This window comes from Paroedura picta, chromosome 9, assembly GCF_049243985.1.
Source record: "Paroedura picta isolate Pp20150507F chromosome 9, Ppicta_v3.0, whole genome shotgun sequence".
In the NCBI taxonomy this organism is placed as follows: Eukaryota; Metazoa; Chordata; class Lepidosauria; order Squamata; family Gekkonidae; genus Paroedura; species Paroedura picta.
In genome coordinates, this window is record NC_135377.1 from 8,387,061 (window position 1) to 8,406,765 (window position 19,705).

Below are 19,705 nucleotides of genomic sequence, written 5' to 3' on the forward strand. Positions count from 1 at the left end.
AGCGGCGGCACGAAAGAGACAGAGAGAGACGCGCCAGCCGGACCTGCGCTGCGCCCGGGCGCCTCCCGCCAGTGATTCCAGCCCGGCCACGAAACTGACCCGAGCCGGCCCAGGCGCGATGCTCCGTTGCTAACCCGGCGGGAGAGCGGGGCGGATGGCCGGGCTGTGCGCAGCGGGAAGGGCGCCGGGAGCAGCAGCGGCGGCGGCGGAGTCGGTGCCCGGCGGCTCCCAACTCCGGCCATCCCGGGATTGCTGCGCCCAAGGGCGCGCCCGCCCGCCTCGAATCTCCCGCCTCCCCTGAATCCCGGCCGGCTGGGTCGCCTTCCAGGCACGGGGAGATCGGGGTCGCCCCCAAAAGTGGCGTGGGAAGCGCTGGCGCCCCGAAGGAAGAAAGAAAAGAAGGAAGGGGGAGGCTCGGCTCTCCGCCAGAGCGCTCCGGGCGGCCGCTGTGCGGCGATGGCACCCGCCTCCCCTCTGAAGAAGTAAGCCAGCGCTGAACGTCGCCTTCTCTCGTCGCTGCCTCTGTGCGCCCCGCTCTCCTCCGGCTCTCCCCTCCAGCCGGCCATGTCTCGCCGCGAGTCGCCGATCTCGAGAAAGAAAAGGAAACCTCTCGGCTCCCCGCCCGGCAGCTGGAGTCGCTCGGCATTCGCGGGCAAAGACGCGGCCGGCCGGAGAGAGTCGCCGCCGCCGCCGCCTTCTTCGCCGCCCTTGTCAATTGCACGCCTGGCCTGCCGCCCGGGCCGCCGGCCGCCGTGTCAGTTTCACGAGTGAGAAGAACCGGTCGAGCCGCCCCCTGTTGGAGCGACTTTCTTTCGCTTTGCATTCGGATTTTTTTTTCTTCTCCTAAATCCGTTCTTCGTTCTCTCGCTCTCTTTCTCTCTCCTCTTTGCACGGGCGACTGCTCCTCCATAGGAGACTTCCTCGGGGATTATAGCCGGAGAACTCGCCGCGGAACCTGTACAGAGAATAAGAACCTGTTTGAAACCCGCCCAGCCTGTTCCCTTGAAGCCGCCTCGGCTCTCTGCCTCGCTCGCTCCCCTGTCCTGGAGGCTTCCGGCTCCGGAGAAGTTGCATGCTCCTGTTCTGGGACCTATCTAATCTCCCCGCATATACATGTCTATCGATTATATAAGCTGGCCCCGCGCTGCCCTCGGAGGGGCGACGGAGACCGCGGGCGGAGAGTCCGAGAGGTCGGTCCCTGCGGGCTCCTCCGGTTACAAGGAAGGAGCTCAGGTAGCCCGGGGGAGAGAGAGGCAGAGACAGACAGAGAGAGGAGGAGCCCTGCCTGCAGCTCCGGAGAGCCGCTGCCCGTCTGCCTAGTCGAGCCCGGGCTGGAGATTCTCTGGTTTGACTCTGGACCGATGCTCTGGTTGGACAGACGGCCGTTTCCCCCTTCCGGCTCCGGATCGTACCTACAGACTGCGGGATGGAGACGACCAGCTTGTCCTCCGCCGGGAAGACGGGACTTCTGAATCCGAGGGGTCCCTTTTGCTTTCCTGCAGCCCCTTTCCTGCAGCCTCCGGACTCCAGGGTGCCAAGCCGGGGCCGATGAGCCCCGATTCCGCTGAGCTGGGCTCTCCCCCCCTCCTGTTCTCCCCTGCTCTGATCCCTGGGGGGCGGCAGGGATGACATTTTCCAGCCCAGCGAGCCGTGCCGAGAGATGTCCGGTGCCAAAGGAGGCCTGGGGGAGACGCCTGGCTTCTGAAATACCCCACTGACCCTCCCCCACCCCCACCCCGAGGGGGGGGCGCCTTTCCATGTGACGCGCCCCGCCCCGACAATGGAGCTCTCCGAGGTGCGCTGCCTGAGCGACAGCGACGAGTTGTACACCATCAACCAGACGCCCCCTAGTGGCGGGGCCCGTTCCCAGCGCCTGCTGTGGCAGACGGCCGTGCGCCACATCACAGAGCAGCGCTTCATCCAGGAGCAGGGCAAAGGGCTGGGCGCGGACGAGGCCTGCTGCCCCAACCACGCCCACCTCCCCCGGCGCCAGTCGGCGGGCAAGAGCCTGGGCGGCCACAACAACGGGGGCACCAAGGTCTTCCCGGAGGGCGCCGGGGGCAGCGGGGACTTGGGCTTCTTGCGCCTGGAGTGCGCCCCCAGCAACTCGGACTTCTTCCTCAACTGGGGCTACACGTACCGGGGCGTGATCTTCCCCACCTTGCGCAACTCCTTCAAGTCGCGGGACTTGGAGCGCCTCTACCAGCGCTACTTCCTGGGCCAGCGGCGCAAGTCAGAGGTGGTGGTGAACGTCCTGGACGTGCTGACCAAGCTGACCCTCCTGCTGCTCCACCTCACCTTGGCCTTGGCCCCCATGGACCCCATCAAGGGCATCTTGCTGGGCTTCTTCACGGGCATCGAGGTGGTCATCTGTGCCTTAGTGGTGGTCAGGAAGGACACCACCTCGTATACCTATCTTCAGTACAGCGGGGTGGTCACCTGGGTGGCCATGGCCACTCAGATCCTGGCGGCTGGCCTGGGGTGCGGCCTCCTCGGGGACGGCATTGGCTATGTGCTCTTCACCCTCTTTGTCACCTACAGCATGCTGCCTCTGCCCCTCACCTGGGCCATCTTGGCCGGGTTGGTCACCTCCCTTCTGCAGCTCGCCATGCAGGTCCTCATCCCCCGGCTGGCGGTCATCTCCATCAACCAGGTATTCCCCGTGGGTCTGTTCTTCTTTGAATCTTGTGTCGCCTTGAGTTGACATCTGGCTGGTGTTTCTCCCAAGTTGGGTCACTTTGAGTTGGTCACTTGTTGGGTCCTTTGTGTTTCTTGGCTGGTTTCATGAGGCTGTGTGTTGTCATTTGGATGAAACAGACCTCTTTCATGAGTGAGAGGGCATTTGGTGTGAGATGCGTGGTGGCTCAGTGGAAGAGCCTCAGCTGTAGATGTAGAAGGTACTGGACTCTATCTCCAGCATCTCCAGTTAAGAGGACTAGGCAGTATGTGATGTGAAAGACCTCAGCTTGACACCCAGGAGAGCTACTACCAGTCTGAGAAGACAATACCAAGTATGTAGAGAGGGTTGTGGCTCAGTGGAAGGGCCTCTGACTGGCATGCAGAAGGTCCCAGGTTCAATCCCCAGCATGTCCAGTTAAAAGGACCATGCAGTAGGTGATATGAAAGCCCTTTGCTTGAGACCCTGAAGAGCAGTTGCCAGTCTGAGTAGACAATACTCTTTGATGGACCAGTTGCCTGATTCCACATAAAGCAGATTCACAGTATTCATGTGAGTTTCCACAATAGCCTTCCTTCAGGCAAGAGGTTGAAGTATTTTGTGAAACTGCACCATCTCTGAGTCTCTAGAGTCACGCCTTCTGAGGACAGATCTCCCAATAACTTACGTATTTATATACAGACCTGTGACCAGCCAGGGTTTGGTATAGACAACTAGACCTCATAGCAACATGGCCATAGCAGCACCTACCAGCTCTGAGGCATAGAATTAAAGTGTATGATGTTCAGCTGGAAGACGGGGATGGAAAACCAGAACTGAATTGAACCAATGAAGGTAGTCAATCAAATACCAGGACAGATATGAAAGGAGTTGGCATCTGAAGCCACTGGGTTGCCATGAGGACAGCTGTTCTAGAGAGGCCACCACAGAGAAGACCCTCTCTGCAAGTAGATGCCCACCTGCCTTCCAAAAGGGGAGACCCACAGAGGCTGATGACCCAAGTTGGTAGGCAAGTACTTAGATGAGTAGGCAGTCCCTAAAGTAGTGAAATCCTGGACCACTTAAAGGGAACAATTTGAGCAATTTGAGCTGTGCGCCAAAAGCAGTCACAGTGTAGCTGGAAACAAGAGGGACAATGCTTGCCCACAAACGTCTCTCCACAAAAGGGGACAGCAATGACCCAGATGAGGTCCCAGGTAGAAGAGGTGAGAGATAAGCCATACTTTGGAGCCTCTCTCACACATTTTGATATCCGTCTTCCTCCAAGGAGCTCAGGGAGGCTGACATGAATGCACATTTTAGAAACAACCACTTGTTCTTTCGATGGAAGAACAACTGAAGAACCCTACTGGGTCAGATCTAGTTCGGTTTCCTGTCTCACGGTGGCAAGCCAGTTCCTCTAGAGCAGGGGTAGTCAAGCTGTGGTCCTCCAGATGTTCATGGACTACAATTCCCATGAGCCCCTGCCAGTTTGCAGGCAGGGGCTCATGGGTATTGTAGTCCATGAACATCTGGAGGACCACAGCTTGACTACCCCTGCTCTAGAGGACCAACAACAGGGGAGAGAAGCTGAGGCCTTCCTAAGAACATCAGAAAAGCCCCGTTGGGTCAGACCATGGGTCCATCTAGTCCAGCATCCTGCCTCACACGATGACCAACCAGTTCCTCAGGAGGGCTAACAACAGGGCAGAGAGGCTGAAGCCTTCCTAAGAAGATAAGAAGAGCCCTGCTGGATCAGACCAGGGGTCCCTCTACTTAGCATCGTGTCTCACGCAGTGACCAACCAGTTCCTCTAAAGGACCAGTAACAGGGCAGAGAGGCTGAGGACTTCATAAGAACATCAGAAGAGTTGGGTCAGACCAGTGATCCATCTAGTTGAGAATCCTGTCCCCCTGTTGGGACAGTGAGGCTGAGAATGTCTAACTGACCCAGGGTCACCCAACAGGCTTCCAGGACAGAGGCCCTAGTCCAAAGCTGCAACCCTGACCATCCAGATCTCAACCCTGTGAGGTAGGCTAGGTCAAGAGACAGTTACTGGCCCCGGGCCACCCTGCAGACTGAAAGGTGTCAGCAGAATTTCAATATGCAAAGAGGGTCGGAACGCCAGGCTGCTGAAAAAGAACAATGTAGTTTTTATTTGTCTGGAGAGCCAGCTTGGTATAGTGGTTAAGAGCGGCAGCTGCCTCCAATCTGACAAGCTGGGCTGGATGCGCATGCAGCCAGCTGAGAGACCTTGGGCCAGTCACAGCCCTGCAAGAACTGTTCTCACAGAGCAGTTCTCTCAGAGCTTTCTCAGCTTCATGTGCCTCACAGGGTGGCTGCTGAGAGGAGAGGAAGGGAAGGCAATGGTAAGCTGCTTTGAGACTCCTTTGAGCAGTGAAAAGCGGGGTATAGAACCCAACTCTTTTTCTTCTATTATGAAGAGAAACAACTTTGTCAAGAAAAAAAGAGGGAGAGGCTCCTAGCAATCTAAGTAGCTGTCACCTGCAGACATTCTGTCTGTTGTGGAGTTCTGGAGGGAGGAAGTGTGCTCCATGGAGCAGGAAGTTTCCCATTGAGCCAAGCAGGGCATCAGATGAGATAATCTGAAAAAAAAATATCTGGAAGTTCCTGGTCTATTCTGGTAACAATGCTAAAAAACACTTCTCCTTCGATGCCCCCTACAGGACACTCTTTGCATTCCGTTCAATCATGTTCACTGCAGATCTTGCATATTCCCACAAAAGCCTGGGCAAGGTTGTGACCCCGGGGATCCCTGCTTCAAGTCCTTCGCCTTCTTTGTTACACAACAGTGAAGACCTCGAGAAACTCACACATTACCAAAGTCTCCTACTTGGCTAGTAGTATCAGGTGTGAGTAGATGCAGGGTAAATGGTTTCACACCAGCCCATGAAGCTGCCTTATGCTAAATCAGACTCTCGGCCCATCAAGGTCACTCTTGTCTGCTCAGACTGGCAGATGCTCTCTGGGGGTCTCACATGGAGGTCTCCAAATCCCCTAATCATTAGTCATTTAAACTGGGGATGCGGGGGATTGAACCGGGGTCCTTCCGCTTGCCTAGCAGATGTCCCACCATTGAGCTATGGCCCTTTCCCAATTTCTAATAGGAGCAGAATGCAGAAGGGTAAGGCAGGATCTTTTGCTGGGCACGAACACTTTTCAAAAGCATTCCCCCTCTGTATGTCAGCGATAATCTCATGAAATGCATACTTTTCTTTGGTCTTGGGGTTTTCTCGAGGAAGCTTGATCCGAAAAGATAGCTGCTTCGATCGGTTCCATTATCTCAGGTATGTTTCCAGCCGGTCGCTGGTCTCTCGTTGAAATGCCTCCTCGAAAGGCTGTTTTCTCCTCGAAGCGGGCCTGCGATCAATGCAAACCAGGGCGTATTTCTCTGCCACGTTCGCGGATTACTTCCCGGGCGCTCGCCAATTGGCACTAGACCCCCCCTTCCAGTTAATGTTTTGAAAACGAATTTTATGCCTTCCTAAAGGGGAAGGGGAAACGTAACGCCATTCCCAGGGCTGCTTGCAAAGTCAGCCACCGATTAAAAATTTCCACCCGTGCGTCTGAAGGATGTCTGATCATCATCGGCTTCTTCTGCTCGGGGACAGGTTTGCTGAACGAGTGGGCTGCTATCGATGAAATCCGGACTGCTGCTGGTTCCTGTTGCATTGCTGTCCTCAGAGCTGAGGCCGTGGGCTTAGACGGGTGTCATGTTGCTTAGGCTCACAAAACTTCCACTGAGATTCTGGGTCCGGCAGCACCTTAGAGATTTTCAAAGCTTTTGAACCTTGCCGTTCCCTTCTTCGGGGATCTCGTTCTTTGAAAACTCAAGTTGGTCCCTAAAGGTATGTCCGGACTTGAAGGTAGCTCCTGGATGCAAGCAAACACTGGCTACCCTCAGAAGCAACCGGTATCTTGGTCTTCCCTATTTGACATTTGAACGAAGAGGTTATTTCCCCAGGGGGCCGTTTAGGACTGCTGACTGCTACGTTCTTCCCTCCCATTCATAATGTTGAAGGAGGTTACTGTCTGAAGTAGGAAAGAGGGATTGGTGATACCCCCTGTAGTATACTTGACATGACGAAATATGGGCTGCCTTCCTTCTTTTAGCTTTGGGTTCCTAAAATCTGAAAGGTGTTTGGAACGATTTGATTCCACATTTCCCAGATAGGTATTTGGTGCAGTTAGGAAAGTGCATGTTAGAATAGAACCATAGAATCACAGTTGGAAAGGGCCATCCAGGCCATCTAGTCCAACCCCCTGCTCAATGCGGGATCAGCCTAAAAGCATCCAGCCACTGCTTGAAGACCCCCAGTGAGGGGGAGCTCACCACCTCCTTAGGCAGCCAATTCCACTGCTGAACTACTCTGACGGTAATTTTTGTCTTGATATCTAGCCAATATTGTTCTACACGTAGCTTAAACCCATTACTCCAGGTTTCATCCTCTGCTGCCAACAGGAACTGCTCCCTGCCCTTCTCCAAGTGACAGCCTTTCAGATATTTAAACAGGGCTATCCTGTCCCCTCTCAACCTGCTCTTCTCCAGGGTGAGAGCCAGTTTGGTGTAGTGGTTAGGAGTACGGACTTCTAATCTGGCATGCCGGGTTTAATTTCCTGCTCCCCCACATGCAGCCAGCTGGGTGACCTTGGGCTCGCCACCGCACTGATAAAACTGTTCTGACCGAGCAGGAATATCAGGGCTCTCTCAGCCTCACCCACCTCACTGGGTGTCTGTTGTGGGGAGAGGAAAGGGTAGGCGACTGTAAGTCGCTTTGAGCCTCCTTTGGGTAGAGAAAAGTGGCATATAAGAACCAACTCTTCTTCTTCTTCTGAACATTCCCAAGTCCCTCAACCTATCTTCATAGGGCTTGGTCCCTTGGCCCCGGATCATCCTTATAGCTCTCCTCTGCACCCTCTCCATTTTGTCGGCCTCCTTTTTGAAGCGAGGCTTCCAGAACTGCACACAATCGGTCCCAAGAAACAAATTCGGTTTCACAACAAGGGAAAGTTATTGGTTTAACAGAGGGAACAAAATACAGCATTGTTTCCAGAGGATTTTTCAGCTATTTTTTGCCATCAAGTCACACGGCTGACTTATGGTGACCCCCTAGTGTTTTTAAGGTCCAGAGTCATTCAGAAGTGATTTGCTATTGCCTGCTTCTGTACTGTGTGAGCCTAGACTTCCTTCTGTCAAATGCCGATCCTGCATTGAGCAGGGAGTTGATCTAGATGGCCTGTAGAGCCTCCCTTCCGACTCTATGATTCTAGATCGGACTTTCTCAACCAGGGTTTCATGAATGAGGTTTCCTGATGTCCCTGGAAGGGTGTTCTGAATGTTAAACATGCATCAGGTGATATGAGTATATATCGAATCAGAATCATAGAATCATAGAGTTGGAAGGGATCTCCTGGGTCATCTAGTCCAACCCCCTGCACTAGGCAGGACACTCACAACCCTATCGCTCATCCACTGTCACCTGCCACCCCCTTGAGCCTTCACAGAATCAGCCTCTCTGTCAGATGGCTATCCAGCCTCTGTTTAAAAACTCCAAAGATGGAGAACCCACCACCTCCCGAGGAAGCCTGTTCCACTGAGAAACCGCTCTGACTGTCAGGAACTTCTTCCGGATGTCTAGATGGAAAGCCTGTTCCACTGAGAGATCACTCTGTCAGGAACTTCTTTCGGGTGTTTAGATGGAATTTCTTTTGCATCAATTTCATCCCATTCATTCTGGTCTGTCCCTCTCAGGCAAGAGAGAACAACTCTGCTCCATCCTATACATGGCAGCCTTTTAAATACTTGAAGATGGTTATCAGATCCCCTCTCAGTTGTCTCCTCTCCAGGCTAAACAGACCCAGCTCCCCCAACCTTTCCTCCTATGTCTTGGTCTCCAAACCCCTCACCATCTTTGTTGCCCTCCTCTGGACACGTTCTAGTTTGTCTACATCCCTCTTCAATTGGGGTGACCAAAACTGAACACAGTCATATCAACCTCCCCCTCCTCCCAAAATGGCCAATGATGGACCTGGAGGGGGTGGGAAGGGGAAGGGCCTGCAGGTGAGCATGTCCACAGCTCTGGTTCCCAACCCTATTCTGCATGATTGTGCCACTTCTGAGGTTTCTCGAAACCCGTAGTGTTTCAGGGGTTTCTCAATAGTAAACAAGGATCCCCGTTAACTTTTCCAATGAACGCAGTTGGCCTGGTAGCAAAAGCCGTTTATGAAAGTAGCCCTGTGATGCTCATGTTTGTTTTTGTTGGAACTGATTGGGCAGCCCCAACATTGATCATTGTAACCCCAAGACCCCGAAGTGACAAAAACATGTTCCCTGTTCTTATGGAAACTGCACAAATTCACCAAAGTGTGAATTACATTATTTGTGCCGGGCTCCTTGATGACACTCTGCCCCCCTCTTTTCCCACAACTCCCATCTTCTGTGAAAGAGTTTACTAATTAGACTACAGGGTGCAGGAAGCAAAACAATACAAACAATTACAAGCAGTTGGACCTTCCCAGGCCTGCAACAACCACTGACAACTGGTGCTAAGAGGTTAGAATTGACACCCCATCGATATCTTTGAAGAAGGCAGATGCTGACACCTTCATAGTCTCCCATCCAAGTACTGGCCATGTTTGATCCTGCTTAGCTTCTAGATCAGGCTAGCTGGGGTCACCCAAGTGGGGGCTTTTCCAGATGACTGGCTCTATCAGAGTAAACGTTAAAATAACTCCACACATTTGCCTCGGAAGCACAGAAGCTGTACACAGCACCCCCAATCCTTCATGTTTCCCAATTGAGGGAAAAACAAATGGCAAAGATGATCTGACCCTGATGGTAGCAAGAGAAAGAAATTTTTTTGCTTGCACAAACAGAAGCAAATCTGACATGGCATGTTCATGCAGGGATGTTGAACTTCTTGTGAGCATAGCTTCAGAAATGTTCACCTGCTACAGAAATGTTCACCTGGAGAGCCAGTTTGGTGTAGTGGTTAGGAGTGCGGACTTCTAATCTGGCATGCCGGGTTTGATTCTGCGCTCCCCCACATGCAACCAGCTGGGTGACCTTGGGCTCGCCACGGCACTGATAAAATTGTTCTGACCGGACAGTGATATCAGGGCTCTCTCAGCCTCACCCACCTCACAGGGTGTCTGTTGTGGGGAGAGGAAAGGGAAGGCGACTGTAAGCCGCTTTGAGCCTCCTTTGGGTAGGGAAAAGCGGCATATAAGAACCAACTCTTCTTCTTCTTCTTCTTTTTCTTCTACAGCTTCAAGCCCATGTGTGTGAGAGGGAAGAAAAGAGGTCCCACATAAGATAAGAACAAAAGACAAGGGAGGGTTGAAGAGTCTCAACCTCTAACCCAGCGGTAGTCAAACTGCGGCCCTCCAGATGTCCATGGACTACAATTCCCAGAAGCCCCTGCCAGCATTCGCTTCTGGGAATTGTAGTCCATGGACATCTGGAGGGCCGCAGTTTGACTACCCCTGCTCTAACCCATGAGAGGGTGGGAACAACTGTTGAACATATCAGAGAGAGAGAGAGAGAGAGAGAGAGAGAATGAGAATTCCCTTAACCCTTTGCCTCCCAGATCTTCTGCCATGCAGAGTTACAATATCCAGCAAAACCATGGGAAGCCCCTTCAAGCCAGAGACACTGAATGGTATTGCATTGAGAATTGGACAATTTCCTTGGAGGGGAGGGCGAACTTATGAACAAAAAGGTGGGCCTGATTTGCCTCCTTTCCTACATAACCTTTCTGCCCCCCCCCCAATGAGAGTACTGGGGAGTGAAGTTCTTTTGTAGCCTTGAGAATTATCCACTTGTTTGTTAATTGCTGCAGATGCAGAGAGTGTCAAAGGCCCCCTTTGAAACTGAAAAGTTGCCAGTCTCCAATTGCCAGGCAGGCAGCTTTGTGCAATGCTGGCGCCCAGAACAGAAAGCTGGGCTCTGAAAGCACGTTTTTTACAAACAGGAAGACTTGCCAGGCTGTCAGCTGACAGGCACGTGCAGAAGAAACATTATTTATTTTAAAAAGGAGCCCGTTCCAAATCAAACAAACAAACATAAAACTTCTGTAACTCCCAAAGCAAATACGAAGTCAAGGTGACAACCGATTGGAACCACGTCGTTTGGGGTTGCCAAGAGAACAATAACCTGCTCAACGGGGTGGAAGGTTACATTGGATGTGCAATAGGGTTGTGAGTGTCCTGCATGGGGTTGGACTAAATGACCCATGAGGTCCCTTTCAACTCTATGGTTCCCTTCCACCCCCTTGAGCCTTCACAGAATCAGCCTCTCCGTCAGATGGCTACCCAGCCTCTGTTAAAAAATCTCCAAAGATGGAGAACGCACCACCTCCCGAGGAAGCCTGTTCCTCTGAGAAACCGCTCTGTCAGGAACTTCTTCCGGATGTCTAGACGGAATTTCTTTTGAATTAATTTCATCCCAATGGTTTTGGTCCGTCCCTCTGGGGTTGAACTAGGGTTGACACCTCTGGGTTGGACCTCTGGGTTGGGAACTATGTAGACATTTGATGCTTGAGCCTGGGGAGGACAGGGACACAGGTGGGGGCAATTCCTAAGAGTCCACCTTCCAAAGTTGCCCTATTCTCCAGGGGAACTCACTTCTCTTGCCTGGGGATCAGCTGTCATGCTGGGAGATCTCCAGGCTCCCCCTGGAGGTTGGTAACTGCATGTGGAACTGATTAATTTCTTTAATTTCATCCCCGGCCTTTCCCAGTGAGACTCTAGGTAGATCACTGAACCAGAAACTCTAGTCAAAGACCAATAAATGTGTAGTCCAAACGACACACTGAAATTCGATCACACCGTTAGAGAAACAGGGAAGTAAAAGCAGCCAGTTGCCTCACCTAAAGCAGGGGTAGTCAACCTGTGGTCCTCCAGATGTCCATGGACTACAATTCCCATGAGCCCCTGCCAGCGTTTGCTGGCAGGGGCTCATGGGAATTGTAGTCCATGGACATCTGGAGGACCACAGGTTGACTACCCCTGACCTAAAGGATGCAGTCTGGGGGGGGGGGGAATGATTTAGTCCCATCATTCTCTTCTGCGTCTCTCAAAAGAGGCTCAAGGCAGGGTAGAGGCAGCCCTGAACGTGAAGGCTCTGTTTACTTACAGTGGCTCATATCCGTTAATGGGCCAACTCTATTACTGCTATGCTATTAGCAGCTATAAGTAGCTCTTGCCCATAATCAGCAAACAATACAACCATGCTGTGAAAAAAAAGAGGAAAGAATATTCCTACATAGTCAAACTGCCAAGGCTGAAGAAGAAGAAGAGTTGTTTTCCTACCTTGCAGCTTACAGTTCCCTTCCTTTCCTCTCCCCACAACAGGCACCCTGTGAGGTAGGTGGGGATGAGAGAACTCTGAGGGAACTGCTCTGTGAGAACAGGTCTAACAGGACTGTGACTAGCCCAAGGCTGCACAGGGAGAAGGAGTGGGGAATCAACCCGGATTACAGGCCACAGCTCTTTCTTGTTTGTCCCATCTTCTGAGTAGGATAAAAGGAGTTGGATCTCTATTTCTCCTTGTGTCTGATGAAGGGAGATTTGAATCTCAAAAGAATATACCCAGGAAGTCTTGCAACATTGACCCCCAAAACTCTCCTTTTTGGAGACTGGATTTGAGATTCCTTTCTTCATTTTACTAGATCCATGAGTCTTGAACCGGGGATTTTGCTCTTTTTTTAATTCCCCTCCCGGAATGCAGCAGTTTAGAATCACCTCTCTGTACTTGGGGAAATTGCTCTCTATTTATACCCGGTGCTATGATTCAATTCCACCGGTCCTTCTGAACAGATTAGCATGGGAGCATGAAGGGCAAAGAGGAAAGGACAAGGAACCTAGAATAAAGGAAAGCAACAGAATCGGGCTGTGTTCTCAGCATGAAGCCAGTCAAAATGTACGGCTGCCAACAGACCTGGAGAAAAATCTCCTCGGTCTTTAATAGAGGCTTAAAGTATTGAACCCGGCAGGTGGAAACAGGCAGTCAAAGTTTTTCAGAACCTGGAAGTGAATAACATCATCCTGGGATATAACATCCCATCAAATCACTATTAAAAGGACAGGATGTTTGTTCTCCAGGCTTGTTAGTAACCATACGACCATCCTGGTGTACCTTGGTATTATGGGTAAGAGAGGCAGCCTCTAATCTGGAGAACCGGGTTTGATTCTCCCCTCCTCCTCATGCAGCCAGTTGTTCTTGCAAAGTTCTCTCAGGGCTGTTCTTGCAAAGTTCTCTCAGCCCCATCTACCTCACAGGGCAATGGTGGAAATACTGAAATGGTGTGATAGAATCCTAGAGTGGGAAGGGGCCCTACAGGCCATCTAGCACAGCTCCCTGCTCAATGCAGGATCAGCCTCAAGCATCCATAAGAAATCTCTGTCCAGCCGCTGCTTGAAGACTGCCAATATTGATTTTTTTTAATGCTTTCTATTTTTGTTTTATTTACATTATTGAAAGTCTGCCTTTCTCACTGGAATGTGAAACCAATAGCACATACTGAATCCACTAAATGGGTCCTTCAGTAAGAAGAAGAAGAAGAAGAAGAAGAAGAAGAAGAAGAAGAAGAAGAAGAAGAAGAAGAAGAAGAAGAAGAAGAAGAAGAAGAAGAAGAAGAAGAAGAGTTGGTTCTTATATGCCACTTTTCCCTACCCGAAGGAGGCTCAAAGCGGCTTACAGTCACCTTCCCTTTCCTCTCCCCACAACAGACACCCTGTGGGGTGGGTGAGGCTGAGAGAGCCCTGATATCACTGCCCGGTCAGAACAGTTTTATCAGTGCCGTGGCGAGCCCAAGGTCACCCAGCTGGTTGCATGTGGGGGAGCGCAGAATCGAACCTGGCATGCCAGATTAGAAGTCCGCACTCCTAACCACTACACCAAACTGGCTCTTTTGGTAACTAGTGCATTGGGACAGTGGATCCACCAGAGAGAACTGAGCATAGCATGAGAATTCATGTGGCACAATTGGAGGTACAGAAGTTACATAATAGGATTCTACTTACAGCAATAGGATCCTGCACTGCAATATAGACCACAGTCCCTAATTATATACCTAAGGAAGCGTGTAACCAAAATTGTGAGGGTGGACAAAATGGAAAACGTTCAGAGGAGAGCGACAAGAATGCTCTGGGGCCAAGGGACCAAACCCTATGAAGATAGGTTGAGGGACTTGGGAATGTTCAGCCTGGAGAAGAGAAGATTGAGAGGGGACAGGGTGGCTCTCTTTAGGTATCCGAAAGGTCTTTACTTAGAGGAGGGCAGGGAGTGTTTTTTTAGGGAAGGGTGATAAGCTGTCAAAGCAGCAAGTTGATGAGCAAAATAGCATGTTTTGTTCTGTGCAGGAGAAAAAAAGAAACCCATAAAATGGATGTGTATGTGGTTGAATAACGCACACACAGACATGCACACTGCAGGGCTAGCAGCATTGGGAGTATACGTAAAATGTGCCCTCAGCTGGGTATGACGCATTTGCCATAAAAAAACAATAACTTAATGGGCTTTTCTAATGATGAGGGAGAGATTTGAGGGCCCTACAAGTACCTGGCAGGAAGACCTAATGGGTTAGGTGAATAGAATGAAGTGTGGCTTAATTGAGGCAAATGGATGCAGGAAAGTGAGGCTGGGTTTTGTTGGATTAAGTCCGAGAGTGAATCAATGGGTTATTGAGAGATACACTGTCCTAAATTATGCGTCTCCCTGGGGTGTGGAGGGGCAGTAGGCAGTATTTATTTATCATACAGCAGTGACACACAGGAAGTATATAATAATATGTAATACGTAGCCAAGTAGGTATGACGCTTATGCAGACAGACAGGGTGATCCCTAGTGTCGAAGTTTTCTATCCACCCAGTGCAGCTGGGGAGAGTACAAAGAGCTCCTTCCTTCTTTGGAAGTTTTTAAGCAGAGGCTAGATAGTCATCTGAAAGAAATGCTGGTTTTATGAACTCAGGCAGATGGTGAGTGGGTGGGCAGGAAAGGATGTGTCAGTGTTTGTCTCTTGTGGCCCTTTCTTGCATACCCAGGGAATTGCTGATCACTACTGTTTGTTTGTTTGTTTAGTCCATTGATTTTTTTACCCCACCACTCTCTGGGGATTCATGGTAGGGTACAATATAACACCCCCCGTCCCATAAAGCATGAAAAAACCCATCCCATAACAAACAACAAAACAAGATAAAAGAGAAAACAAGATTGGCAGTATAATCCTTCTCCCCATCCCTGCAGCTGTCCACCATCCAGGGTGGGGCATGCTAGATGTTATTGCAAAACCTGAGGAGGGTCCCCTGTTGTTCCTGGCTCTGACCTCAACCAAAGACTTGGCAAAAGAGCTCCATTTTGCAGGCCCTGATGAACTTTGATAGTTCTGTTAGGGCCCTCCGCTCTCCTGGGAGCTCATTCCACCAGGTTGGGGCCAGGACCGAAAAGGCTCTGGCCCAGGTCAAGGCCAGGCATGCTTCTTTGGGGCCAGGGAACTCCAATAAATTAGCACCAACAGAGCAAAGTGCCCTGTGGGGGGCCTAAGGAGACAAGCGGTCCATCAGATAGGCAGGGCCCAAGTCATGAATAGCTTTAAAGATTAGCGCCAAAACCTTGAACCTGATCTGGGCCAGCTCAAACAACCAGTGCAGTTGCCACAAGACAGGCTGGGTAAAGTGTCCTGGTGAGGATCCTAGCAGTGCATTCTGCACCAACTGGAGCAAGTTACAGAAATCCACCCTAGACAGTCCAGAGGAAAATAGGGTGCTAATAGCCTCGACTGGTGAAGGTGGTAAAATGCCATGCAGGCTACCCTTGGGACCAGGGCCTCCATAAAGAGGGAGGTATCCAGAATCACCCCTCCCCCAGCATCCTGGCTGAGGCTGAGATGTTAAATTGCACCCCAGCCATCTTTCTGCCCAGGCACAGGACCTCTGTCTTGGAGGGGTTGAGTTTCAGGTGACTCTGCTCTAGCCATCCAGGAACAGCTTCTAAACAACTGGCAAATATATCTGAGTCTGAGAGGCCGTTCATGAGGAGATAGAGCTGGATGTCATCCACATACTGGTGACGCTCTAGCCCATAACTCCAGACCAGCTGTGCCACAGGGTGCATAAATATGTTAAATAATGTAGGGGAGAGTACCGTCCCCTGTGGGACCCTGCAAGGGAGTCAATAAGGGCACAATAATTTCTCCATGACTGCCACCCTCTGTATCCGGTTCCAGAGAAAGGAGCACAGCCACTGAAGGGCTGTCCCCCGGCTCCCGGCTCTGGCAAGGCAGTGGGGCAACAACTTGTGGTCGACCATGTCAAACTCAGCTGACAGATAGAGCATCATGAGGATGGCCAAACCATCCCAATCCAGCCAGCACTGGAGATCATCCACCAAGGTTACCAGCACCCTTTCCACCCCATGGCCAGGATGGAAGCCCACCTGGTATGGATCAAGCACTGAAGCTTCTTCCTAGTATGCCAGGAGCTGGTCTGCTGCAGCCTTTTCAACTACCTTGCCCAGAAACACAAGATACAAAAATGGCCAGTAGATGAAATTCCTCCAGGCCAGGCTGGATTCTGGAGATTTTTGGTGGAGGGATTACTTGGGCATGGAATTGGGGTCACTGTGGGTGAGCAGGTAATTGTGAATTCCTGCATTGTGCAGGGGGTTGGACTAAAGGACCCTGGAGGACCCTTCTAGCTCTTTGATTCTATGATTCCTTCCCATCTCCCTGGAAAGCATGACGCTCACATTCCTGTGACAGATGGAAAATCATTTGGTGGACTGTAGCACAATCATCTTTGCGATTCCATTTCAGCAACAGGTCGTTCATATTCTGTAGGCCGCCTTCCATTTTGTATGTACTTTAGACAGTCACCTGATCTTACTCACACTTTGAAACTTCATGTCCATTCTTGTTTCTGACTGGCATGCATTTTTGGCCAGGCAGTGTCCTGCCCTTATGAATTTGGGGATGATATTTTTAGAAGGGTGTTGGAGCGGTAAGCAGCAACTCAGCAAAAGGAAGGGTCCCGACTGCTCACAGTGTTGCTCTGCTATAGCTGAGTCCAGGGTCCATTCTGCACACAATGGTTGATGTACTTTCAATGCACCTGAGAAGTAGATGTTCATGTTCTGCACATGAAAATCCAGCTGCAAAAGCACCTTGAAAGTGCATTATCCTACATGTGCGGAATCAGCCCAGGAGCACTTTGGAGACCAACAAGAGTTTTGAGGTCAAAACATTTGAGATTCAACGTTCCCTTCGACAGACACCAGCAGAAAAAAACATATGTTGACAGTTACGGACAATTGTCACTCCATGGAACAAAATTACCTCCGAATATCAACCATAGAAGGAGGTGAGATCAGCTTTCAAAGGCATCTCACTGGATGCTGAATTTTCTCAATGAAATTAATGAGCAGTAGGCTTAGAACAGATGAAACAAAATCTTTCTTCGCCCAAAGAGTCACAAGTTCAGGGCCACAGGCAGTGGCGGCTGCTACGACCACAGAAAGTTTCAGGAAGGTATTAGATATGGCGCCAAGATCCAACAGTGGTTATTCATCACAAGGTATAGAGGGAACACACCACCCAGAGCAGTAATGCTCTGTCTTCTTGATGCTGGGGGAGGGGAGGGGTTTCCTGCTGGTGGACCTCCTGTTGGCACCTGGGTTTTGGCCACTATGTGACATGGAGTGTTGGACTGGATGGGCCACTGGCCTAATCCAACAGGGCTTCTTCTGTGTTTTTAAGAGTAGAGGCCTATGAGTGGCAACTAGTGACAAGGTATAGAGGGAACACTCTGTCTGGGGCAGTAATGCTCTGTCTTCTTGGTGCTTGGGGGCAACAGTGGGAGGGCTTCTGGAGTTCTGATGCTTGCTGGTGAACCTCCTGATGGCACCTGGGTTTTGCCCACCGTGGGACATAGAGTCTTGGACTGGATGGGTCACTGGCTTGATCCAACAGGGCTCCTGTTAGCTTTTTTAAGTTCTTATGCAGATGGGCCTTGTGTGGCACTTCTTCTGTTCTTGTGTTCATGGGTCCTTTCATAGTATTGCTATTCTTTAAGCACTCAATCACCCTTGACTTCATGGTCACTGAATCCTTCCTTCGGGGCTTTGTTTCCCTCTTTCTTTCTCTCCCCTTCTCTGATTGCACAACTCATTGACTGTCTCCGGTTAGCTTGCTTGTCTTCCCTCCCTGGTCCGGCTCTCTCCATTGTTGTCCGGGAGGGAGACCGTCTTTGATATGCAGCTCAATGCTCAGGATCAAGAGCGGCAATTATCCTCCGCCAAGCAAGCGAATCTTTGCCACTTCCGAATGACCACTGGCGTTATTGAATTCCCTCCTGAAATAACTTACAGAGTTTGTCATGGGCAAGGAGGTTCTTTGGCCGTGGGTAGCCCCCCACATTCCCAGAGTCATATTCCTGCTAATTGTGGCCTGTTGGCTGGGAGGGGCCAAATATTCGCCAGAGGTCTGAGGCTGTAGTAAAATGGCTCTTGCAGAGTTGCCTGGAAGTCGACCCCTCAAATATGGAGGTCCTGTGGCTGGGAAAGAAGAGGCCAGAAGAGGAGGAGGAGGAAGAAGAAGAAGAAGAAGAAGAAGAAGAAGAAGAAGAAGAAGAAGAAGAAGAAGAAGAAGAAGAAGAAGAAGAAGAAGAAGAAGAAGAAGAAGAGTTGGTTCTTATATGCTGCTTTTCTCTACCCGAAGGAGGCTCAAAGCGGCTTACAGTCGCCTTCTCATTCCTCTACCCACAACAGACACCCTGTGGGGTGGGTGAGGCTGAGAGAGCCCTGATATCACTGCTCAGTCAGAACAGTTTTTATCAGTGCCATGGTGAGCCCAAGGTCACCCAGCTGGTTGCATGTGGAGGAGTGCAGAATCGAACCTGGCGTGCCAGATTAGAAGTCCGCACTCCTAACCACTACACCAAACATGACTCCCCTGCCTTGATAGGGTGCAACTAACAGTGTTGCACACTGTCAAGAGCTGGGGGTGTCCCAAGATGCCTCCTTATCAATGGAGGTGCAAGTCATTAATATAGACCACCAGGCAAAGCTATCAGCAGCCTATCTGCCCCTTGAAGACTTAGTTGCAGTTATCGATGCAATGGTCACTTCCAGATGGGATTACTGTGACTCGCTCTATGCAGGGTTAACCTTGGTCTGTATCCAGAAATTACAGCTGGGGCAAAATGCAGTTTCACGGGCCCTGCCCAGGACACCTTGGAGGGTTCATATTCAACCTGCCCTCCGACAGCTGCATCGGTTACTCGTGGCATTCTAGATCAAGGTTGTGGTATGGACCCTTAAGCCCTATGTGGTCTGGGTTCCAATATGTTCCTCCGTGAATACCAACTTGCAGCTTAACCTGGCCCCAAAGATGTTTGCCTGGTCTCAACCAGGTGTAATGAGTTGCCGGGTGAGATCCAGGTTCTTATAGAGCTGTTGAAGCTCTATGGGATCTGTAAAACAACCCTGTTCTGCCAGGCCTATTGAAGGCTGTTTGAAGTTTGATGGACTCCCTCCACTTCCATTCCCTTGAATGGCCGTGCGGCCATGTGAGGTGGGGTGGTATAGAAACTAAACAAACAAACAATAATAGAAGAAGAAGAAGAAGAAGAAGAAGAAGAAGAAGAAGAAGAAGAAGAAGAAGAAGAAGAAGAAGAAGAAGAAGAAGAAGAAGAGATGGTTTTTATACTCCACTTTTCACTGACTGAAGGAGTCTCAAAGCGGCTTACCTTCCACTCCCCACAACAGACTCCCTGTAAGGTAGGTGAGGCTGAGAGAGCTCTGAGAGAGACTGCTCTGTGAGAACAGCATCTAATAGGGCTGTGACCAGCCCAAAGTCAACCAGCTGGCTGCATGTGGAGGACCGGGGAATCAAACCCAGCTCTCCAGATTAGAAACCACCTCTCTTAACCAATGCATCAAGCTGTTTCTTGCTGTAAAACAACAACCCATGAAGCATCTCCTAAAGCAGGGGTGGCCAAACTGGGGCGCTCCAGAGGTCTGTAGACTGCAAT

General features: G+C 50.7%; 1 protein-coding gene across 2 annotated transcripts in view; it reads left to right on the top strand.

The window, feature by feature from the left end:
- Positions 1-748: 748 nt before the first annotated feature.
- The window catches only part of ADCY8 (adenylate cyclase 8), a 114,320-nt gene continuing 95,363 nt past the window's right edge, over positions 749-19,705 (top strand). For both annotated transcript variants that reach the window (XM_077351491.1, XM_077351492.1), the window contains exon 1: positions 749-2,653. In XM_077351491.1, the coding sequence (XP_077207606.1) occupies positions 1,781-2,653 (873 nt within the window). In that variant the 5' untranslated portion in view covers positions 749-1,780. The remainder of the gene's footprint in view (positions 2,654-19,705) is intronic.